Here is a 24,466-nt window from a genome sequence, read left to right as displayed (position 1 = left end):
TGGTCTCCCGGCGGTCCTGCCTGATTCTGTCTTTCCCAGATCCTCATTCCAACTTGCCTTATCATTCCCCTTTCCTCAGCAGTAAATAAAATCCCTAAAATGGACTGTATTTCTTCCCAGGTATAAGTATTAGGGCCTAGGAATTGGTCCAGTTTTTCTGCTACTCCTAAGGGATCATCTAATAAATTACCCATTTCCTTTTTAAAATTTCTCACATCTGTGGTATTTAGTGGGACTGCCACAAACCCGATGCCTCCTTGATTACCTCCGAGGGGTACTTCTCGTAAGGGATATAGGGGAGTCCCCTCTGATATGGCAGTTTTACTTCTCGTACATGCCGCAGGAGGTTGATCTAATTCTGGTGCTGTTAATGTTGGAGGCAGGGGCTGCGGTGACTGTGAAAAAGGTAGCGCAGCCACCGGAGGGGGAGCCGAAGCTAGATTGTTACGGTACGGAGGAGGTAAATTATCCAGTGACTCCCATTTATCATCTTTTTCTTTTTCTTTTTCGCTTTTTTCCTCCTCCTTAATTTTTTCATCTGTTTTTAATGTAAATATTGAGGCTGGAAAAGGACGTGAAGTCCTGATCCATAACTCCGCATAATCGCTTTCTTCCTGTCTAAAAGGTTCCTTTGAATTAACATATTCATTTAAAACTTGGCAAACCCAGTCATCAAAGGATCCAAAAACAGGCCAAGAGACATACGGTCTGAAAGGTTCTTTTGGCCATTCTATCATACAATATTGAACTAATTTTGATTTATTTTTTCCTTTTCTGGGGCCCCTTTCATTCCAATTTTTAATCATTATTCCTAATGGACTCTCCGGAGGTATATCTGGTAATTTGCTCCCTTTCTTCTGGTCCTGGGTCCTCGATTTTATCTGACCCATCTAGGAATTTTACTGTGGCAATTCCTACAGCCCTTGGTTGCCTAGTAAGAGTGTCTTGCAGGGGGTTTAGGACCTATCACCCACCCACGATTTCTATCTTCGTTCGGGATCGAACCGAACGGTACAACCACTCCAATCGCCCCAGTCGCTTCGGTCCTTCACCGGCCAAGTCCCTCGCGGGAGATTGAACCGCGGTTAGAAGACCTCCGCACTCGCTTCGGAACTATGTTCCGTCTCAGTCACACTCTTACACTCAGTCACTCACACTCTTACACACACAGGCAACCGAATACCCACCCAACCGAACGGTGTCCGGGATCGAATGCACAATGGACGTATGCACAACACTTACGACTCCGTCGTCTTCGTTCGGGATCTAACCGAACGGTATCCCCGTTCGGATCTTCGCGCGCAGAATTACGGGCAAAACACACTGCTGCAGCCGGCAAGGGAGCGAGCTCATAAAAAAATCAAATCCAGATTCTTTGCTTGCCTCTATTCAGGTTCAGGATGGCGTTAGTCCCGACCCGACCCGATCAGGAGCCACCAAAACGGTGGGGGTACCCTCTCCTAGATCAAGTCAGAATTCGAGAACCAAGACCATCCCGGACAAGCCCCCAAATTGTTATAAATTACTTAGTCCCAAACAGGATTCCAATTTAAGTTTACAATTTATTAAACGAATAGAGGCAAGCAAACAGCGCTGGGTGTGCCGGGAGTTTCCGCTCCACCAGGACACACACCGTAACGCGGCACTCATCATAAATATATACAGTAAAACATTACATATTCATATAATTTTGTAATAGGCCTATACATATGCATGACCTGTCCCCGCTTCGTATTAAAATGAGTTCCAAAAGTCATTTACATAGTCCAAGCATGCGCAGTAAAATTAGGGTTAGGGTCTTTTTCCTCTCCGGTGGTCGTTCATAGTCTTCTTCACTGTGTCCATTAGTTGAACTCTGGGCTTCCTTTGTCTATATATGGTCATTTAATTTCTTCGACTCTTGGAATGTAACGGGGCATCGGGTTATCTTGTCCTTTAACACTTATCCCTTCACAGTTGTTTATTGTTAGTGATTTACATAGGACACTATCTCGTTACAGCTGTTACATAGGAGGCCTAAGGAGCCAGCTCAAGGCCTGTCCGCTCTTATCAAGTGGGAGGATGTACCATGGTAAAATCTCAGTCAGGAATTGTTAGTTAATTTATGGCTTAGGCTAGACAATGGCTCTGTTATTAACCCTTAAGTGTTAGTTCCCTCTATCAATCCCCCCTTCTCTAAAAAGTATAGTAAATTCATTTACTATACCAGAATGTTCACTAAGTGGCTTTTGCAAGAAGCAGGAACTATATACATACTATATACATTAACCACGCTGCTAGACTTAGGCTTGTGGTCATACAAGGGTATGTAGTACAGAAGGTCACACTTCATCACACGAATCAGATGAACATATTTCACAGTGGCCATAGGGCAGGCATGGCTGGCTAAGCCCGTCTCATCACTCTGCTCGCCATCGCTGTCTTAGGATGAGCAGGTAGCACTACGTGTAAAAGAAACCCTGTCTCAGTTTCTCTAAAGTTAGATAAAGTGAAGCTTCCCTATGTCGTAACGACTTCTTGTTGACTGTATCAGCAGCACTGTGAAAGGTACTGTGCTTGGGCTGTGAAGACCTGGAGAAAAGCTAATGCGGGAGGAGCCGAGGCTGCCACAAGCTGCATTCGCTCATCTTCATCTTATGTATCCGTCTAGGTACTGCAGTACCGGACCTGGTGTCGAGAGTTGGAGCAGCAACTGGAGGCAGGAGGGGTGAGTGTGCAGGCTGCTATCTAAAGATAGTGTGCGTAGCATTCGTTAGCGCAGACAAAAAGTTCCCCAAGGCAATGACAGAGGAAAAACAAGATTTTGCTACCTGAGGATTGAAGGAAGCACTCTAAGTTTGCCCGTCAGTGTTTCGTCCAGTTGCCATTCTTAGAGCAGCCAGTAGTCCCAGCAATGCCAGTGCAGAAAACCCTATCAAGAAGGATTTTAATTTTGTGAAAGAGTGCAATAGCTGGAGTAACATTTGTCCTCGGTCTGAGGAAAGGGTGTACTGCCTGTGACATTGTACGGCTGTCTCTGAAAAAGAATGGGTTAAAACATAGCATTTGGCGTTCAACGTAGAGAGCTGGCTCTGTGCTTTTCTTTCTGCTTCACGGCCAAAGTAACCCTAGGAAATGAAGGGTAGGAGACTAGTCCCAGGCTTCAAGTCGAAGTGAGCGCTCACGGTCGTGAGCTGAGGATACCTAGCTGGGAGAGTGCAGGAGTGGGAGACTGAGGAGAGCTACTCACACTGAGTAACACCCTTCCCCTCCCTTCCTCCCCGTAGTCATGACACTGTTATGTGGCCTGGAAGAAGCCACGAGCTCCTGCGATACCAAGCAAATGGAAGGGAAAGCGATGGATGCGAACAGTAGTGGAGGGAACACAAGAATTTGACTAAACATTTCCTTTCTTCTTAAGGGATCCCTTCCAGGCAGGTGGGAAGCCACAGAAGACCACAGCCTGAAGAAAGCGCTGCTTCAGTTGGAAGAGGAGCATCAAAGGTAAAAGGAAGAAGCGTTACCTCATCCTTGGTGTTCTGGACGCTCATGGAAGTGAGGGAAAACCTGTCAGTGCTGCCTGGTCTCCCCAAGGGAAGCAGTTGGGCAAGCCGTTTTGAAAGGAGAAAGGTCCACAGTTGTTCTGTGGTGCAGTAATAGCGTTGGGTGCTGAATGGCTCCGTTTGGAGCGGGGAGTTGCCGCGGGTGACCTCCAAAGGTCCCTTTCCAGCCTAAATTACTCTGTGATTCAGTAGGTGAGCTACTCAGCAGAGCCCGGTTTTAGGTTGAGAATCAAGCCCTGACGTCCTGAACATTTCATGGCGCAGGAGTTTCCCTGTGTGTTTTTACCTGAATAGCATATCCTGTGCTTGTGTCGGAGTCTTCCCGTAGAGCACTTGGCACCACAGGCGTCTTCTGCCAGATTTCTTTCTCTGCTTTCCTTTTTGCCTCTGCCCACGAGATAAATTGTGTGCGGTGTAAAAGGCATCTGCGTGCTGCGTTTCGTATGTTGCAAGCTAAGGTGGGAGAAGCACAACTCCCGTTTCGATCCAGAAACTGAGTTTTGTGCTTGTTCGCAGGGCAGCAGTTCTTGACATTCTGTTCATGAAATGTTTCCTGGGTGGGATATTAGTCTGTGGCCCCAAAGTCATTAAGCTGCAGTGCTTGACCTTCCAGTTTTCAGCTGAAAGTTTCATATAAAGCTGTTTCCCCTATGTATATGGTGCTGTCTTCGTGGTGTGCAGTTTACTGGATCAACAGGGCGGGGTCTTTGCTACAGGTCTTACACAGCGTATATAGGACAAGGACAGGGAGAGGCTTGACAAGAAGGTGAGGGCAGTGGTGGGTACAACATTGCAAGGGAAAAGGCCATGGAAACTTGGAGAGAGGTGTGGAGGAAGAGGCTATCAGGACAACGATAGAGAAAGGCGATGCATGCGGTGACCAGACAGCACGGAGGGGAGGCAAGACGTTAACTGTGGGCATCATCAAAGTTGAAGAGGAAGGGGGGACCGAAATCGTAGGTGGAAATTGAAGGCTCAGAGCAAGGAGAAGCAAGTGAGTTTGCCATAACAGAGAGATCTTAATCCTAGGAAGCACTTTTACTACCTCTCAGTTTGACAAGAAGGTCAGTGTTGAAGGAGTTGGAAAATCACGGGGATGCTGATTGTAAATAGCTGTTGTTCGGTGACCTCATTGCTGTTTCTCCCTTTCCAAGGTGTGAGAAGCTGGCAGAAGTGACCACTCTCCTGCAGGAGCACCTAGATAAAGCGAATGAGGTTAATGTAGCCCTCAAAGAAGATGTTGGAAAACTGACGGCGGATTGGACGAGGGCCCGGGAGGAGCTGGAATTGAAGGAGAGAGAATGGCGCAATGAACGTGAGGTAAGGATAGGCTACGGGCATGTCAGACGTGATGCCAGAGTGGAATGAGAATGCATTTTCTTTCTGGCACAGAGAACTTGCTGTGTGAAAGTTGTGGCGACATTGAGGATGTATTGGTGTTGACTAGCGGAAGACGGGGGTGTGAGGTGGAGGAATGTCAGCAAATTGTGGTGACGGGAGATGCCCGCCTGCTGTGACCATGCTGCTCGGTCTTACAGGCAAATGCTTGCTGTTGCTGGGCACTGTAGGGCAGTCACGCATGAACGCTCCTCTTTTTAATAGTTCCTAAATCTCCACTGTCTACAAGCAGTGGAGAGCGGAGAGGTCTGCGTGTTTTCAGATTCAGAGTGGCCAACAGAAGAACAAGACAGGCCTCCCTTACCAATAGCCTGTTGTAAGCAAATCTGACGCTGGTCTTGGAGGGGCTTGCTTTGGTCTTCCTCCACCTCTGCAAGGCGAGATGGTGAATCCTGATCAGTTTGCTCTGCTGGTACCCACTCCTGCAGGAGAAGCGTGGATGTTCCCTTCCTGGAAGTCAGGTGGCAGGTCTACTGAGGATGCTTATGTGGTGCTATTCAGTCCTCGATGCCCCTGTTGGAACTGCTATTAAAGGAGATCTGGTGATGATGGTCGTACTCTCTCCTACCCGAAAGACCTGTACAGTGACAGGGAAGGCTGAGTTGGCATTTCTTTTTGTCTTTGCATGTTTAGCTTTATGACAGCTACTCAAGGGGTGAACATAACCGCCTACTCAGCCTATGGCGTCAGGTGGTAACCTTCCGCCGTCATTTCCTGGAAATGAAGACTGCCACTGACCGGTGAGTAGAAGTTGAGGCTAGATGTCTTGCAGAAAAAATGTAGCTTCCCTTCACACCTGCTTTTTGAGCCTTGATGTTACTTTACTTGCGGCTAAAGATATGATTTCTCCTTCGGTAGTCTGAAGCAATGCCATTAAGCATGCTTGAGGCTATTTTCGGAATCATTTTGTTTGATGCTGGTTTTCAGATAAAACTGAGGGGCTTGGGCTATAAGCAATGCAGAGGCCCCGAACAGATGAACTTGACTGTGTTGATTTTGGGACATATTAACACAGACACAGGCATACGTGGACACACTGGAAGAGACTCACCAAAGCTATGCATGCAGCATGTAGAGCGGTCCCTTTTATAGAGTGATTAAAATCTGCCTTAAATCTCACTGGCTTTCTTTTCCCACTGCTCCTGATGGAAAGATCATTCATGAATACATAGGGTTTTTCCCCTTCTCATTTCCAGCTTACATTTATTCTGGTCAGTTTGCATCCGCTTATTCCTGTACCAACATTGTTGAGAGAAAGAATAGCTTCTCTACCGTCTTACTGCATTTATCCAGTTTATTTTGCTTAGTTTGATTAGTACTCCTTTTTGTGATTGTTTGCTTGTTCTTGCGCGCTCTGAAGTTCCTTTCTCACAGTTGCCTTCTGTGAAACAAAAATAGTGTAGCCGTAATGGTACATTCTTCCGGTGTCAGCGTGCGGTTCCAAACTCTGGGTTACCGTCAGCCATTTACCTTATTTGATTATAAGCTTTCCTTATTGTGCAGAGGATGCCTGACCTACTGGTTAATTCTTGAAGCCTTCTGGCTGTGCCATACATTTCTTCTTATCTCTGAGGAGAAAATCGACTCATTCCTCGACCGTCAAATAGACCCATAGCTCAACTATCCAGATGTGTCCTGATCCCAAAGTGCCAGACGAATGATTTGCCCCCAACAAAGATGTCGTCTTTCCTGCCAGCTTTTACTGTTGCGCAATTACGTGCTTCAAAGGTGAGTCAGCGGATAAAGATGGTGGTGTGAACATTCTCTCTTTCTTTATTCTTCTCCAGAGATTTGTCAGAGCTGAAGGCAGAGCAAATGAGGCTTTCTGGGTCTATACTTGTAAACTGCTCCCACCTAAACTCTGGCATACAGCTCTGGGAGTCCGTCACTCTGGGTAGACCCGTCCTAGAAGATCAGGCACAGCAGCAAGCGGAACAGGAAATAAGCCAGAAGACTTGGGAAGCGATGTGCTTACAAGTCAAGGGGGACCTGGAGAAGAAGGAGCTTCAGGACAGGTAAATGTGTTTTAACCTTTGCCGTTACCAACGTTATCTTTTGTGGCTGCTTCTTGGATTCATAGATGGGCTGTGTTCACGTTTAAAACACGCCCATTCTGTACAGCCTTGTTTCTGTCCCTAGTCAATCTATTGCCTTCAACAGAATGGATAGGAAAAAACGTCTGACTGACAGAAGCTCTTCTGAGTAAGACAAGACTGGAAAAGAGATTGCATATTACAATGGTTTTGCCGCTAACTGATTGTTGGTGAGAAATTGAGACCGGCATAAAGAGAGCTCTGTCTCTCGTACAGCCCTTTTGCTACCCAGGGCTGTGCTAAGGGAGTTGGGAGGAATTTGCACAGGACCATCATAAGCAATGTAGCACCTCTGTACTGACATTTCCTTGCAAGACTGAGCGCAGAAGGCCTTTGGGGCAAGAAGTGCCATTTTGCAACATTACTCATATTACCCTGAATCATCCTGCAATCCTATGATTATTGGATTGGAAATTCATAGACATCTCCCCGAATAGATTGCAAGCTCTTTCATCAATTCACTGCTGAAGGCAAAAGTAATTGTGGGAATAGTAATCTGGACTTTAAAAGTCTGTCTTAGCCAAAGAACAACTTTGGAAAGCCTTATATCCAACGTATGAAAGGGGAGAGAGAGAACTGACAGGCAGGAAGCTGTTAGCTACCTGAAAGGAGGTTGTAGCGAGGTGGATGTCGGTCTCTTCTGCCAAGTAACAAGCGATAGGACGAGAGGAAACGGCCTCAAGTTGCGCCAGGGGAGGTTTAGATTGGACATTAGGAAACATTTCTTCACCGAAAGGGTTCTCAAGCATTGGAACGGGCTGCCCAGGGAAGTGGTTGAGTCGCCGTCCCTGGAGGGATTTAAAAGACGTGTAGACGTGGTGCTTAGGGACATGGTTTAGTGGTGGACGTGGCAGTGTTAGGGTAACGGTTGGACTCGATGATCTTCAAGGTCTTTTCCAACCTAAGTGATTCTGTGATTCTATGATTCTATACTCTTGGTTTTGGAAATGAGGCTGTTCTTACATTAAAAACCTGTTTGTCTTTCCCCTTCTCATAGACTGAAGGACTTAGCTGCACTTGAAGGAGAACATTCATTATTACAGAGTGAGTTGGTAGTCGCAAGAGAGACACCGGAGGATTCGCACCTTCAGAGGGATCTGGTGAAGCAAGAGAAACATGAGCTTACGAGGGCACTGGAAAAGGTACGGTCACCTTATTCCTAGGCAGCACTTGTGGGAGAGGGAGTTGTCATAGCAAGACCACCACAGATGCTGTTCCTGGCAGTAGAAGACAGGGACGATGTTGTTCTCCTTCTTGGAAAATGGTGATCAGACCACACAGGCTCTTTGGTGTAGTTAGTCCCCACTAACTTCGGTGCTTATTGGGAACACCGAAGTGGGAGTATGGCAGAGACACAAAAGGGGATGTGGAGTTGCTGCTTAAAGTCGGGGATTTTCCTGTCTTTGTTTTCACGTTGTTCTTTTGTCTCTTCAGGCAGAGCAGTCGGTGGCAGAGTTGACAGGGGCTCTGGAAAAGCGGAGTGCTGAAGTAGCTGACCTACATGTTGCAACAGCGAAGATGAGCGGTATTAATGAAGCCCTTGCGTTGGATAAGGCGCAACTGCAGAAACTCGTGTTGCAGGTGAGCAGAGTCGCCAAAGATCTTGCCGGGTGTTCGTCTCCAGCTGCTGCTTCTTTTCAGACCTCTTGCCTTCCGACAGTATGACTGTCTGAATATGGAAACGTTCCTTTTTCTGTCCAAGCCAAAGCTTCTCCATAGTAAATCTTACTGTCTTTTATTCCCTCTGTGCTTCTGTGATCGTAGCTGGAGCAAGAGAATGACGTTCTGTCAGGTAAAGTGGGCGAGATGGAGAGAGCAAAGATCTCTGACCAGGAGAAGCTGAACTTGTGTGAAAGAAGAAACGAAGAGCTCTGCGCAGAGAAAGCCCACCTGGAGCAGCTGCTGAAGAAAGCAGAGGAGCAACAGGAAGGGCTGCAGGTAGAGCTGAGGATACTGGCAGAGGAGAAGGCAGAAACCCAAGAGAAACTCAATCAGGCGAGACCAAAAACCTGGGCTTTTGGCTGCTTGGCTCAGTGAAGCCGTATCTGTTGGATGCTGCAGTCAAGGTTTTGTCAAGGAGACACTTGGTAGTGCTGGAGGTCAGAAGGCTTTGTTTACTTCTTTTTGGAAATGCGTTGATACTTGCAGAGGTGTTCTGCAATTCTTTGAGTTGTCCTCTGCTTCTGCACGTTCCTTTAATCCACCTGTCTGCGCTGGCCTCCTTTTTGGCTTTTGATAAGCTGCAGAGAGATGATTTGTCTTGCCCATGAATCTGAGTGAGGCCACTACTCTCACATGTGGCAAAAGGAGCAAACAGCGTAGCTCTCCACCCTTTTTCTGAGGCAAGACAAACGGGGCTGCGTGTTTCAATTTATGCTTTTTCATGTGAAGTCTGCAACTTTCAAAACTCCATTTGTTCGAGCCTAGAGAGCGGGACAAAGCTGCAAGTCGATGTCTGCTGTCTGGTACTGCTAAGAATGGGCATGACATCTTGAAATTGTTGAAACTGTATTTGAAGACATACATGCAGCTTTGAATTGCTAGAGCCTCTGCAGGCTTTGAGGAAGAAGATGAGAAGCAGGTGATCACGCAAGACTGTTTACTCTGGACTGACTGATTTTGGTACAGTGGAAAAAGAGCTTGGGAGAATCATATCACTGGAGGAGACTAGGCAGTTTGCCATCATTCAAGTGTCAGTTTCATAACGTACAATCTGGGGTGTTACGGGATAACTTTGAGAGGAGAGTTGTTTGTTTCTGATGGTCTGTTCTCTGTTAGACAGCCTTAGTTTTGGAGTACGTGGTATGTTTGGCAAATAGCCGGCAGAGGTGTTACACTGAAGGAAAAAAAGCTAAAAAATGCCGGTTAACCTTCAAGCTTGAATACCAGCAAGGTATATTAGACAACTTCTTTGTGTAAGACAAGTAAACAGTATTGTTGACATGAACTACTGTACAAATAGAGTCTACCATCTCTTTGGCCGCACCAGACAGGCTTTCATAAATCCCTAAAGGACACTGCTCACCACAGGGGCTGTTGCCCTGCCAAGCATCACCTCCTTGCATCCAACTGCTTTACACGCTAAAGTAGGTGACACTTTGATCCTTTTTTTTTCCTAGAAGGAGAAACCATGTGTATTTCCACTTTCTTCAGCGAGCAAAGTTGCTTTTGCGCAAACTTTCCTGAAAATTTCCAGCACTGGAATAGATTCTGATAGAATTTTAGTTTGCAGGGTGGCAGTTCCGGAAAGCGCAGTACTTCTGCATGAGAACACGTAGTCTGGGGTATGTACGTTTGTCCTGAAGGAGCTGTCTGGTCCCAGGCTACCCAGCAGGGCCTTACACATCACTTCCAAGTTAACAGTCCCAGTGCCTTTTGGCAGCCCAGTGCGGTACAGAGCAGGTGCTCTTAAACTTTCAGCCCAGAAAGTGCAGGGGCTTTTTCTCCTCCAGGAGATTCAGCAGTGGCACTGGCTGGCTCTGGACAGAACTCCAGAGAAAGGACTCTGACTGTATTTTGTCCCACTTTCAGGTTTACCGCCAGCAAGAGTCAGCTAGCAGTGGTCTGGAGCAGTTGCGCCAGGAGTCCTCTCGCCAAGGGCGTGCACTGGCCAAGGTGTCCGAAGAGAAGGAATTGCTGGTGCGTGAGAAGGCTGCCCTAGAGGTGCGACTGGCAGCCACGGAGCGGAACAGACAAGGCCTTTCGGAGCAGCTGGCAGAGGCCAGGTAAAGGCAGGGAGGAGACCCTAGGCAATTATAAAGGTGGTAATCATTGCACGGGGGTTTATTGCACCCTCTCCGCTTTTCAGATGCTTTCACTGTCCGCCGACAGGAAACGGAAGAATCTCGAGCAAAAAAAACCCAACACCATAGCATGATTTGAATGTTATTTTTCTGACAGCGAAAGCTAACAAAGCTCTCCTGAGCCTTGGGCTCACGTTTATGCCCCCTTGCACATTCCTGTGTGAAGTCCAAAGCAAGCCAATATAATTCCTCAGTATCTGGTACCTTGCCTCTGCATTGAGTAATACTTAAACCACGCAGATGTTTACGGAAACCTGAAGCTTCTCTCTGGTTTTGGTTTCTTGTTCTGTGCGTTTGAAGATAGGTCTTTCCTTAGCAAGTAGTTTGACATGGGATCTTCAGAATTCAAGGCTATTACATTCGGACATTGTGAGTAGGACACTGCCATTTAGGGTGAAGCTAGAGGCTCGTGCTGAAAATCTTGAGGGCCTTCTGTCTCTAAGCTAACTCTTGTTACCTATGGTGCAGGACCTAGGGTTGGTTACACCAGCAGCAGGGAAACCTCTTTTGAATTCTCGCCAGTCTTCGGGAGTTCTTGCCCCTCACTGATGTCTGGGTCCTTACTCCTTACCACTGTGCTGGTTAGAGACAGACGTCATGGAGAAGTTACACAGGGAAGGAACAAGATTCTGTCCTTCTGTTGTATCAGGTTTCTAAGATCAAATGCGACAAGTTTGCGTTTCCAAAAAAAAAAAAACCACCCCCAAAACAACCCAAGGTATCGAGATGTTTGCCCTCCTCTTCGGTGTTTTTTAGAAGACTCCTGAACTTGCAGAGCTGTACAAATGATGTTTGTCATGCTTCTTGACTTTTACGCTTTACCACTCCAGAGTACGTTGTTAGCGAGGCTGATGAACACCCTTTTGACTCAGCCTGTTTCTTGAGAGCTGCTGCTTCTTCTGAGCTCCAGCTTCTCTTATTCGATCCAGCTGAATTATGTTTTGTCAATTATTGGGCTGTAGCAACTATTCTTGCCAGGTGTTGTTCTCAAGAGCCTTTTGTTGTCACAGTTTTGGACTCTATCTTTTCTGTTCTGTTTTAGAGGCTGACTTTGGCTTATCCTTAAAATGGAGCATAGTTACTTTGGACTGCCAGAGATTGGCGTAATCAGAAATATGTGCTTGTTCTCCTTCTTGAAGACACATCCTCCATTGTCCATCAAAGTTGGGGCGCTCAGGCGCCCCTGTACCCTGAAGGATGCTGTCCTGATTGCTTCCCTGTACTAGTGAGGCAGGGCTGTGTATTGTAGGAACCTGGCACACAGGACGCTGCATTAGATCAGGGAGGTAACTTCAGCTCCTGGTTCCAAAATCCCGTGTGTCATACGCAGCCGTCGGTTGAAGTCTGTGGATGTAACGGTTTGCCTCTGCAGTACTACAACTTCCATTTTAAGGAGCGACGAGTCATTTGGGCTACTGCCTACTTCATTAGCAACGCTTAAAGAAAAGTAGCAAGTTTTTCTCTTGAACTTCCAACAGTTTAAACTGAAGGATACCCGTCTCTCCTTTCAGGTAGTCCTTGTTCAGGTAAAATCTAGTTCAGATTTCTTCCAAATGCTGCTACGAGCATGAGGTTTTATTGTATCATCTGATGTATTTCTTTAGTCCCTTTTAAATATAGGGAGTCTGGAGAATTACCTACACTAGGAACAGCATTAAAAAGTCACGAGTCAGCCAGGGAAATGCTCCTATTCTGTGCCCCTGCAGACAACTTGGAAGTGCTGATGAGATGAGGGCTGTGAGCAGAGGCTGGGCTTTTGCTTGCTGGCACAGACCTTGTGGGCACGGCTACCCGTGTGTCATAGATCAGAGAACGGCAATTTAAGAGTTGGCTGTTGAGATCAAATTCGGCCGGGCTTTCTGCGTTACGCTAGGTCGTAAGTAAAGCCTGGGCATCCCCTCGGAGGGGCCTGCATTGCTATTTTAAATGGCAGAGGTATGCTTTCTGTATACAAGTTTCCACGCAACCCATTTTCCGTACTCACGGGTAGGGATCTTGAACGACTTCTCACTGCAGTAACTCCCTGTGGGTGTCAGGAGCAAGAAACTCATTTCTCCCCGTATTTGCAACTCGTAGGTCAGTGAAGGAGACCCTGGAATCCAGCCTGTTTGAGGCGCAGCAGCACTTATCTCAGCTGGAGATCGCCAGGAGTCAGCTCGAAATCCAACTTCACGCAGCCACGCAGGCCAAGGAGGTGATACGAGGTGAGAGCCTCGTGTGCTTTGTTTCTGGTGATCCCCCTGCCTAGGGAAGGTGGTATAAAAAGAGCTCTCTGTCCGCAGTGCTTCTGAGGAGTGAAGGAGCTGGAGACAGATCCCTCCTGCACTGAAATTGAAATGGCTTAAGGTCAGTGAAGTCAGAAGCCCTGTTGGTGTAGGCACTGAATCTTGCCGTTTGTGTGTTTGCAGGGGAAGTGAAGTGCCTTCAACGTGAGCTGGAAGCAGAGAGATCTCTAATGAGGCGGGAACGGGAAAACATGGCACAAGAGCTCTTGCAGGCAGAGCGGCAGTACGACAGCACCCTCAGGCTTCGGCAAACTGATCACGAGGTGGAAATAAACAAGCTCCTGCAAGACCTGGTAGGAAACAATGTGCTTTTGAATTCTTCAAGCAAGGTTTGTGGGCTGGCTTTAGAAGAGTAACAGCCTGAGAAAGGTGTGAAGTGGCAGCAATCATCTGTCATAGGCCACACGTGGCTAGGTCGGGCAGCAGAGCCAGTGGCTCGTACTTGAAGGCACGTGAAGACCCACAGGACTATGTTGGGACGGTAACTGCAGCCACAGATTCAGGGACGCGTTCAGCAGAAGGTTGGGCGGTCCCCACCCAAAGCATGGCAGCAAAGGGGTAGGATCTTACCAGGCTCCTGTCTACCATGAAGTAGACTCCTTACATTGCTGCCAGCTGCAGTCACGGGAACTTTGTTCCTTCCTTTCTGTCCTCTCATGGTTGACGGAGGTATTTGGGCTTAAAGCATACGGAACAGGCCCCTTGTTCCTGGTACTTCAGTTCGTGGCCTGTCTTGTGACTAGCGCATCGGGGTGCTGGCCCCTTTCTCACCCTGCAGTCCATCTGCATCTTTTCGTTGATGAGAACGGAGTTGAGCTTTGAAAATAGAGACTCTGAGAACAGAGAGAAATCCCGAGGAGGGAGGTGCTAGGAGGCAGGCTGCCATCAGAGAGGGGAAGGTAACATCTCCTTTGAAGTTCCTTGACAGGACGTGATTTACGGAGGGCTCGAAGACACTACTGTGCACTGTTGAGGTGGGGGTTTGTGGGAGGGATGACGCTTCACATTTTCTTGAGGAGCTTGGCTGGGACTCCATCCTGACGTCTTTTCCTCCCCTCATCAGGCAAGCGAGCGGGAAGGGCACCGTTCAGAGCTACAGGAGATGCTGGAGCAATGGGAAAAGGAGAAGGCAGAGACAGAAAGGGAGCACGAGGAGACGCTCTTTGATATGAAGCAGAAAGTTGCCACCATGCAAGCTCAGCAAGAAGAGGAACGAACTAGAGTCGAAAATGCCAAGCAAGAGGTAAAGACTGTGAAAGGAGAATTTGTGTGGTTTTTTTACTCTTCTGGGCTCCTTATTGGCAGTGCTTCTCTGGACACTGTCCGTCTGGGTAGAAGTGTCTCTTGGATGCCCCTTTGTAAGCGTGAGAGGTGCTTTAGCAACGACGAGAGCTTTGTGCCATGAGGGAGAGGGCCTCTAAATCGAGAGGCTACCAGAGCGTAGGTTTTAAGAAAGGCAGGGAGCGCGTTGCAGGCCTGAAGAGAACATGAACACCATAACCGTGTCTCACAATGAGTGAGCTCGCAAAGGAAGCCGCCTGCACAGCAAGGAGAGAGCTGGCTGGTTATCGGGCTGCTAACTAGGTGCGAAAGTCGCTATTGAAAGACAAACAGGACACAGCAGAAGACGAGGGATGCCCTCAGCGGCAAGGTGAGACACTTGAGAAATGCCACACGTTTTCCTGATGGATGACTACGAGCTTGTTGAAGATTCAATCACGGGTGGACCCTGTTTGTACTGCCAGTCTCACTTAGGAATCTGTGCCTCCAAGCGGGCAGATAATGACCTAGGAGACCAGCAGCACAGTGCTTTGAGAACGTGTGAGCCCGTCGGTCTTTGAGTCTTACCTCTCAAATTTTGTATGGGAAGTTTAAATCCGTCTTCTCTCTATTTCTGTGCAGGTCCTGCTAGAAAAGGAGCGTGAGAGGGACGCTTTATTAGAGGCGCTACTCCAAACTCAGGGAGAGCTAAGAGAAGCCCGCCAGCAGCTAGAGCAGCTCAGGCAGGAGGTGGAAGAGCAGCGAGAGACTGGGCAGGTAAGCCTGACTAGTAGGGTAGGTTGAAGGAACAGGCCGTTGGCAATGGGACGTAAGCTGAGAGAGAGGCTGAGGGCGCCAGGTGACAGAGTGCAGGGCAGTAACGAGGAAATAAAACATAAGTGCTGCGCCTGAGGAGGCAAGGACTACTGCAGGCACTGAAAGCACGGAGCCTGGTAAGCTCCGGAGATCAGCAACGGGAAGGAAGGGTTACAAGGGAAGCCGAGCTGGGTAGAAAAGCAGAAAGAAGTGGCTGAATGAATGTGCTTTTGAGACAGAAAGAGGAAAAAGCTGGGCCCGATGGCAGCTCCCAGTAGCTTGCTCTCCCTTTGTGTTTACAGAACGTCAGAGAAAAGCTGCAAGGAGAGCTGCAGGAAACTCGCAGTAAGATCAAGGCAGTGGAGGAGCGGCACCAAACCGTCAAAGAGGAAATGAATATCCTTCTTCAGCAGAGGGATGCTCTACAAAAACAGGTGACTGAAACAGCAGTAGCTACTGCAGTCACCAGACAGGTGGTCTCTCCCCTTCTTGCCTTTCCATCGCAGAGCAGCAGGCTGATGGGGTAATGCCTCTGACTGCCATCATGCTGTGGTCTCCATCTCAGCTGGTCTGAAGGAGACTTACCGGCCAGCTGAATCTCAGCTCCTCCCTGGACAGATGGGCTAGTCCTTTTGCCTGTTTGCCAGTAATCATCAGAATGGATTTCTGCTGGTCCTGTTTTTTTAAGGTGGTTTTTCAGATGAATGTGGTGACCCACCTAGATTTTTAAACAAGTCGGCTGTATCCGTTTGAATCTGGTACTCTCATGATAGGGTGAAATTCAAAGTTGTCCTTTCCCTTTCCTCACAGTACATGATATGGCTGACAGTGACAAGCTGTAGTCTCTGACTGCTTTGTTGTGTTTTACTTGAGGTGGAAGAGTTGACATCCCAGCTAGCAGCCTCTGAAGAGTGCCTAAAGAAGGAGGCTATGACTCTGCATCAAGAGGTGGCGTCTCTGGAAAGGAAACTCGAGAGCACTGAGAAGCAAAGAAAGGAGGTCCTGGTGAGGCTGTCAGATGCCGTAAAGGGCCATTTCTTACACATTTTTTGGCCTTCTGTTAATCCTTCTAAGGAGCAACTTTTTCCAGTGGAGAGCTGATTTTGGGCGGTCTTGTACAGGTTCAGTCCAAATCTGAGAAGATACAGAGTACGCAAATGCTGACCAAGTTTCCCTCATTTTCCCCTTCCTTCCACTCAGCATTCCTTGTTTCCCAGACTTTTGCCATGTAGCTGAATTAGCAGGGTCATCACCTTGGGTAAGAGAAGACAGGCCAGAAAGGAGGGATAGTTAAGATGACCTGTATCACAAACTATGTGGAGAGACCACTCAGCACCACAGGAGCAGAAGAGTGTTATTTATAGCAGTGGTTGTTTTTTGGTTTAACTTTTCCAATTGCATTCTTCTGATTGAGCAGGAAAAGATGCTGTAGTCATATAAAACTCAGTTCCGATTCAGGGTGTTTATTTTCCTCAATTCTGAAAATTGTGGCGGAAAAGGACCTGGGGGTATTGGTCGACAGCCGGCTGAACATGAGCCGGCAGTGTGCCCAGGTGGCCAAGGTGGCCAACGGCATCCTGGCCTGTATCAGAAACAGCGTGGCCAGCAGGAGCAGGGAATTGGTCGTGGCCCTGTGCTCGGCACTGGTGAGGCCGCACCTCGAATCCTGTGTTCGGTTTTGGGCCCCTCACTACAAGACAGACACGGAGGTGCTGGAGCACGTCCAGAGAAGGGCAATGAAGCTGGGGAAGGCTCTGGAGAACAAGTCTGATGGGGAGCGAACTGGGGTTGTTTAGTCTGGAGAAAAGGAGGCTTGCTACAACTCCCTGAAAGGAGGTTGTAGCGAGGTGGATGTCGGTCTCTTCTCCCAAGTAACAAGCGATAGGATGAGAGGAAACGGCCTCAAGTTGCACCAGGGGAGGTTTAGACTGGACATTAGGAAACATTTCTTCACCGAAAGGGTTCTCAAGCATTGGAACGGGCTGCCCAGGGAAGTGGTTGAGTCGCCGTCCCTGGAGGTATTTAAAAGACGTGTAGACGTGGTGCTTAGGGACATGGTTTAGTGGTGGACGTGGCAGTGTTAGGGTAACGGTCGGACTCGATGATCTTCAAGGTCTTTTCCCACCTAAACGAGTCTACGATTCCATGATTTCTGCCCTCGAAGCTTTAGTCAAAGTAATTTTCAAACTTATCTCTATTTACATTGCATGGTTTGGGCAATTATTTGTGTCCACTTCCATATTTAGATTTCTAAATATCTGGATCTGGAAAAAGGGGTGAGAAGACAAAGTTTGCCAGTCACAGAAAGCTGTTCCACATTGCCCATCTGAGAGCAGACAGTGGGGAAAAAATAGAGCCATGTGAGAAACAAAAGTGCTGATCCAGATAAATATGTATGGCTGCGAGGGGAAAACTCGTCCTGATTTCAAACACAGAATGACAGACTGCGATCTGACCATTACTCCTTCAAGAGGGGACAGTGGGGTTCTAGAAGATGGTACCATGAAAACTCTACACAGAAGGGGTCCAAAAAAAAAAGACCCCCCAAAATCGGGAAATCAAATGTTGGGGTTGTTCTCTCTTCCCTTTCTTCCCTAATGGAGAGAACATCATCAAGCCACTGCCTAAATCGTGCCTAGTCTGGACTGTAAATCCTGGCTGCAGTTCTGGCGGCTCCTCCCCAAAAGAACACACTAGAGCTAGAAGAGGTTCAGAGAAGGGCAAAGAGGAAGATGGGACTGGCTGAGTAAGCTGGGAAAGACGCAACCTAAAGGGTGGCACAGGAAGGGTCTACAACATCCCGAGAGGCAGGGAGAGAGGGGGCAGCCCTTGACTGCCACTGAAGCCGGAGTTCAAATCTGGTACGACAAGCAAACCTATATGGATGGAATTATTGAATCTTTTTCTCACTGTTTTGCAGCATGAACGGGACAGACTGCAAGCAGTTAAAGAAAAACTGGTATGGGAGGTAAAACTTCTTCAGGAATCAGTCACAGCCTCTGAAACCCGAGCAAATACAGCCACAGATGTGACTCACTGCCTTGAACAAGAACTTCAAACGACGTTGTCCATCTTAAAAATGAAAAACGAGGAAGTGGAAATGCAGTGGGAGAAAATCCAGATGCTCCAGAAAGAGGCAGCACAGGGAAAAGCTTTGCAGGAGACTCTCACTCATATGACTGCCATCCTGTCAGAGAGGGAGGGAGAAATGAAGTTGTACCAGGAGCAGGTGAGAATGCTGGAAAAGCAGAAAGAAATGCATAAAACTACTCTCGCTCACGTTATTAAGGACATAACAGAGAAAAACGAGAAGATGGAAGCCCAGCAAGAACAGATACGGGACCTGGAGAAGCAGCAAGAAAAACAAAGGCTTGCTATAAGCAAAATGAGCAGAGACCTGCAAGAGAGAGACCGGGAGATCAGATCCCAGCAAGAACAGATACGGGACCTGGAGAAGCAGCGAGAAATGCAGAGGGCTGCTGTGAGCAAGGTGAGCAAAGAGCTGGAGGAGAGAGACCAGGAGATCAAATCGCAGGAGGGGAAAAGAATGATTCTAGAACAACACGGTGCATCACAAGCGAGAAATCTGCAGGTGGATCTTGATCATATGAAAGGCAACTTGAAGGAGAAAAACTTAGAGCTTGTGCCTCTGACTCAGCAGATCCAAGAACTGGAAATGGAGAGAGCGCAGGTGCAATCTCTGCACGCGAGCCTTGAACACCTGAGGGCAGTTCTTAAGGACAGAGAGAGCGAGTGTGATTCTCCAAGGGATCCGTTAAGACTCTGGCAGCAGTACAAGGAACAGCAAGAGGGGTACCTGCAAGAGCTTCATGGTAAAGTAGAGAAGATGACACTTTCTTTATCTGAAAAAGATCAAGAGCTTGAGTCACAACAAAAGCAAATCCAGGAAGCTGAAGAAGTCATGGAAATGCAGTTAAGGGCTGTCCGTGACCAGCTGGAGCAGACCTTAGAAACCTTAAAAGAGAAGGACAGACTCGTAGACATCCAAAAGCAACAAACAAGGAGCTATGAGGAGAAAACAGGAGAACAGATGAATGTCGTACGCAGAGACTTGGAATACACTGCGGCAATACTGAAAGAGAAGAATTTTGTGATTGAATCTCAGAAGGAGCTGATTGAGACCTTCCAAAACCAAGAACAAGACTCTGAACAGCAGAAGGAAATTCTGCAGCGTCTTCAAGTGGCACTAGAGGAAAAAGAGCAAGAAATTTTATCCCTTAGAAAGCGATGTGAGGCATGCGAGGAGAAGGAGGAAAAGCATGAAGCTGAGCAAACAAATCCTCAAGCAACCAAACTGACTCTGAAAGAAAGAGAAGAAAAGATAGGGGTTCTGGAGGAGGCTATCTCTAAGCTTCAACAGCAAAAGGAGGAGGCAGCGATGCAGACTAAAGCTATACTGCAAAAACTAGAATACGCTGAATCTTCCCTAGAAGCTAGAGATCGAGAGATAGCGTCTTTGCAAGAGCATGTCCAGGACCTTCGAGAGCAGAAGGAGTTAGAAGGCAAGCAGGCCAGGAGTCTAGAGCAGGATCTAGACAAAATGAGCCAAATATGGAAGGAGAACCGTTTGGAGTTCCTCAAGCAGACAGAGCAAATGAACGCGTTGCGGCTTCGTGGCGAAAGCACGAAAGCAGCACTAGCAGCATGCCAGAAGACGGTGACTCTGCTTGAGGAAGTGGTGAGGAAGAGAGACGAAGACAACGAAACTCTCATGCAAAAAGTCCAGCGCCAAGAAGAAGAACTGAAGACCTTGCAGAATCTCCAGTTTAGGCAAACGGAGGAGAACGAAGAGGTTAGACATCCCAGAGAGCAAGAGAAGCTCCTGGAAGAAGCCTTGCATGAGAGGGAACGAGAGACCAAGGCTCAAGGTGAGCAAAAAGAAGAGGAAGTGAGAGCTCTTCGGGAAGATCTCCAGCACGTTCAGCTGACTCTGACAAAGAAGGATGAGGAGATCAAGTACCAGAGAGAGAGAGTCGGGTATTTAGAGGAGACTCTGACAGGGAGAGAACAAGAGCTTAGGAGGCTGAGTAAACTCCTGAAACAATTAACATCAGCTTTGCGATGGAAAGATGACGAGGAGACCCTAAAGAAACAGATCCAGAAACTCCAAAAATGGGAGGAAGAGGAAGCAGAGAAGAGGAGAGTTCTCCAGGAGAGAGACCGTTCCTTGCAAAGGCAGAAGGAGCTAACCCAACAACTGGAAGATGAGCGGAAAGCAAAGGGGGAAGAATTGGAGTGTGTGGTTGCTGTTTTGAAGCAGACTGAAAGCAGAGAAGTCAAATGGAAAGAGAAAGCACAAGCACTGACTCTTGCCCTTACCAAGAGTGAAATGGCCAATGGGACTTTGAGGGAAGAAGTAGCCGTCCTGCAGAGCATGGTTTCAGAGAGGGACACGGACCGGTTTCATCATCAGGTAGGCGGTGTGCTTGATCATCAGTCCACTAAAATGTCTATAAAGGATTCTAATGACTGTATATTCCCATAAATACGTGACCTGCTTGGCCAAAGAAACTATGATTGCAGCCAGCAGGCTTGCCTGTCTGTGTAGCTCCGGCCAGAGACCATTCACCGGCTAGAATGTTTTCTGTCAAGCCCAGAGCTACTGAAAGAACTACGGAGCTTGTTGTTAATTTTAACTCAAGCCCAAAAGTTGGGGATGGGTAATTGGTTCTCTCCTATCCAGGCAAGCTTAGCCAACATGTCGTGGTTAGGATTTGGCATGGAAAGGAAAGGGCACAGCTGACCAAACTAATGTACCAAACTCTGCAGAATTTTGTAACGATGGCTGAACGGCAGCTACACTGATGGTGCTTTCAGCGATTTAGATTTCTGAGGTACAGGTTTTCCAGTGTATTAAAAATAATGGAATTCGTACCATTGCCTGATCAGGCTTCATTGTGCCGCAGTCCAAAAAGCATGAAGGCAAATTTGTGTGGATTTCTCCAAGGTGATCTGGAGGAGGGCCCTGGGAAGAGAGTGTGTTGCTTTGGCCTGTGGACCAGGAGGAGAAGAAGGGACTTAGCACTGTCCGTTCCTGAGTCCGGTCACTCTCCCCGACTGGTTGATTCTGGCCCTTCTAACCTTTATGCGGCACCAGCTCACGTCATCTCCTCTCTGAATACCCAGCAGGCTGTTGCAGAGGGGGAGCAGCTATCATGGCTCTCGGAGAAGAGAATCCTGTCGCAGCGGCTGGAATGTCTGCAGCGAGCAGTTGCAAGGCAGGAACTTGAGAAGACTGAGCTGAAGCAACTCAACGCTGAGCTCAGGAGGACTCTTGAGCAGGTGAAACAGGCTTTCACTGCCTCTGCAAAGCCTCACGGTCCTCTGGAACACAACACGTTTCCACAGAGAGCACTTTGGAGTCCTCTGCTTGTTTCCTTCCCTCTCCCGCTTTTCCCTGTGGACACACACTTTCGTATTTTCTCTCTCTTCTGGCAGCCCATTGCCTTCACAAGTGCACATTCACTCCGGTGCCACCCTTCTTGCCCCCGTGTCCCCACAGACACACATTTGACACTCTTGTGTCAGGAGCTGTTTCCTCTTGCTCTTTCTCTTCCACGGTCTACTTCGAGTGTTTCTTGCCCCCGACGTTCTCTGGTGCCCTCAACAGTCTCTGAACAGAAATCTCCTTGCCATGATGTCCAGAGGTCCTTTTGCTCCTTGGTCGGCGGCAGGTTTCTGTGACCCTTTCTCCTGTCCAACGTGCAGGTGGAACGTGAACGGAGGAGTCTGAAGAGATGTTGTAGGGGTCCGTCGCTGGCAGATGCAGGCGGATTTTCTCTCTCTGACCAGCACAAGATGCCTGCTTCTAGACAGGTGAGAACAGAACCTTACTCGGTGGGAGGAGGGTCTGGCCATAGAGAGGAACAATGGCAGCAGCCCCCCAGCGTAGACCTAATAGAAGTCGGATACAGACCGTGGCCCTGGCCAAACTGGAGACGAAAAAGAAACCCTTGTGTTTTCTTCACAGGAGGAGTCTCACGCGCGCTGCAGTCGTCGATTAGCTGAGTTGCAGAACCAGGTGAGGAGTAGGAAAGCTCTCATCAAAAGCTGCTGTGGCTGTGCTGACGGGCACAACTTTGCACGATGCTAGAGCCCGAGTTTTGTTTGGCTGTCAGGAAGCGAGTACACCAGGCAGTGGAAATACCCCGTCAGACACATCTGTTGGCCATGGCCAAACAGCATCATTCACCTCGGTCTAGTCTCCGACTTGCCTAAAGGTCAGGCATGGTGGGAGAGGGATTGGAGGAAATTCAGAAAACTGGAACTCGCCGGAAAGTAGAGAATATTCTAGGGATGTTCCCCTTGAGTCTTACTCGTCTTGTTGACCCTTCCTATTCTCCCTTGGCTCAATTAACAGTGGAGCTTGCATCATATTAGAGCTCCAGGGATGTGAGGCAGCGCCAGAGCTTACAGCCTTCCGGCAGTCGTTAGTCTCGTGTTGCTATTCTGTGCTAATCGCGATCCCAATATCGGACTGAGTCAGAGACCTAAACGCTCCATGGCCATTTGTTTTATCAGCGTAAGAATGTACATCCCAGCTCCTGAACCCTGCTGCATCCTTGGACAGTGGTATTGGCAGTAGCAGCAGTCGCCAGCCTTCTCCTCTGGGTACTTCTATGGGTCTGGTACACCCGGGCTCCCTGAGGAGGTGAATCTTCACAGGTGTTGAGGGCAAAATGCACGTAGGATTTATGTGAGTGAAGTGCATGACGCTCAGCTCTGGCAAGTGAGCCGAGAATACTGCTGAAGCCGTCAAGTTGTATCTTAAGGACGTTTTCACCAGGAAGCCTCCGTGTCTGAAGTCCCTCTGACGTCTTACTTGCCGTGTGCACTACGGGCTTCTAATTCAGCACCGCGCATTCCCCTTCTGGAGCTGGCTGCCTGCGTTTCGCACCTAGTCTGCTCTAGATGCTTAGCAGATCAGGGTCCCGCTTTCCATCAGGTTTGGCTTTACGTGGACAGACCTCGGTATTGTGATTCAAACGTAGCAGGTTCCATAAGCCATAAAACTCCTTGAGGAATTGCTTCCGTTATTTGAGTTCACTTGCCGAGAAGGAATATTTTCATATTGCTGGCTTGAGGTTGGGGATCGCATTCCCGTGTGCACCACAGCCCTTGGCAAAGCACGCGTCACTCTGAAAAGAGAGGAAGACCTCTCACCTGAGCTGTTTTCCCCAAAAGGGCAGAGCACCGAGCGCTGCTCCCAATGCTGGCATCTCCTCCGCTCCAAAGCAGGCAGAGGGCAACATGCCAGAGCCCCTGTGGCTGCTCTGCACTGCAAACCTCACCGGAGGTGAGAGCAGCTGGGTCCCTCCCACCAAGAAGCCCCGCAGGCACAACCCCGTGTTGCCAGGAAAGAGGAGAGTTTGAGGCTTTGCAAGGCCTCAGCAGTCCTTTAGGGCTCATTTGCCCCCTGGGCTTAGTTCATCGCATTATGCTCTGCTCAGTGGTGAAATGCTCTGACGTTAGGAGAAATGAGAGTTTGCTCCCTCGTCATGCGCTAGCTGACAAGTCTTTCACCTAGGTCATAGCAGGACGGTTCTTCACTACCTTGTGTAGCCAGTAGTGCTCCTGCTGAGGAAAAAGCATGTGGAACTAAGGTGTCAGTAGCCCAAATCTCTCTTTTGATAAAAAGAGTGGGGTTACGAAATCCTGTAGGAACCTCTGTCTTCAATATACGGGCGATGTCTCGGTGTTGTACGTGCGAACGGTACGCCAGAAAGAAGCCTGGGTTGTTGGTAATCTAAGTTCAGTCGGGGTGACTGGGAACCTGTTCCTTCCCATTCCCCAGGGACAAAGCGTCTGCAAGGGCTGGAGTTCGAGGGTGCGTCTTCCCCGGCAGCCGGTACCGTGGAGCTACGGATGGTCCTCACAGCGCGGGCGTGTCTGAGCTCAGCCTTTTGCCTCTTTCAGGTGTCCCTTGTGCGGACGCAGCTGGCCCAAGACTGCTGTGCAAAGACCAGGCAGGAGCTGTCGGACCTTCACCACGAGCTGTCTTGCTCCTTAGCAGCTGTGGTCCGGGAGCCCAAGGCTGCTGTTCCCGAAGCAGAGACTGGGAAGCTGGGTCAGCCTCTGAACCTGTAGAGGAACGGCTGCAGCATCGCGGGGTTCCTGTCCTGTGCCCTTGGCAGGAATGTGTTGTGTTTTGCTGCGGGAAATGGGGGTGCATTGGTTCTGTTTGCATTTGGAAGCATCTCCTAGCGACCGTGATTTTTAAACTTTTTTGTAATAAAAGACGTTTTGCA

The 24,466-nt window shown here is 48.5% G+C and overlaps 1 protein-coding gene across 1 annotated transcript; it reads left to right on the top strand.

The window, feature by feature from the left end:
* Positions 1-334: 334 nt before the first annotated feature.
* On the top strand, positions 335-24,466 carry LOC142094096 (uncharacterized). The gene is made up of 23 exons (XM_075175935.1): positions 335-449; positions 1,172-1,277; positions 1,394-1,469; positions 2,651-2,707; positions 3,401-3,483; positions 4,697-4,862; positions 5,574-5,680; positions 6,728-6,955; positions 8,031-8,175; positions 8,468-8,614; positions 8,798-9,028; positions 10,397-10,758; positions 12,913-13,040; positions 13,245-13,414; positions 14,185-14,364; positions 15,024-15,158; positions 15,500-15,631; positions 16,071-16,220; positions 18,118-20,631; positions 21,345-21,500; positions 21,927-22,034; positions 22,189-22,239; positions 24,135-24,466. The coding sequence occupies exons 1-23, from the start codon at positions 335-337 to the stop codon at positions 24,303-24,305; spliced, it is 5,718 nt and encodes a 1,905-aa protein (XP_075032036.1). The 3' UTR covers positions 24,306-24,466.

The sequence above is a fragment of the Calonectris borealis genome, chromosome 29 (genome assembly GCF_964195595.1).
Source record: "Calonectris borealis chromosome 29, bCalBor7.hap1.2, whole genome shotgun sequence".
In the NCBI taxonomy this organism is placed as follows: Eukaryota; Metazoa; Chordata; class Aves; order Procellariiformes; family Procellariidae; genus Calonectris; species Calonectris borealis.
This window is presented reverse-complemented; position numbering and strand designations above follow the sequence as displayed.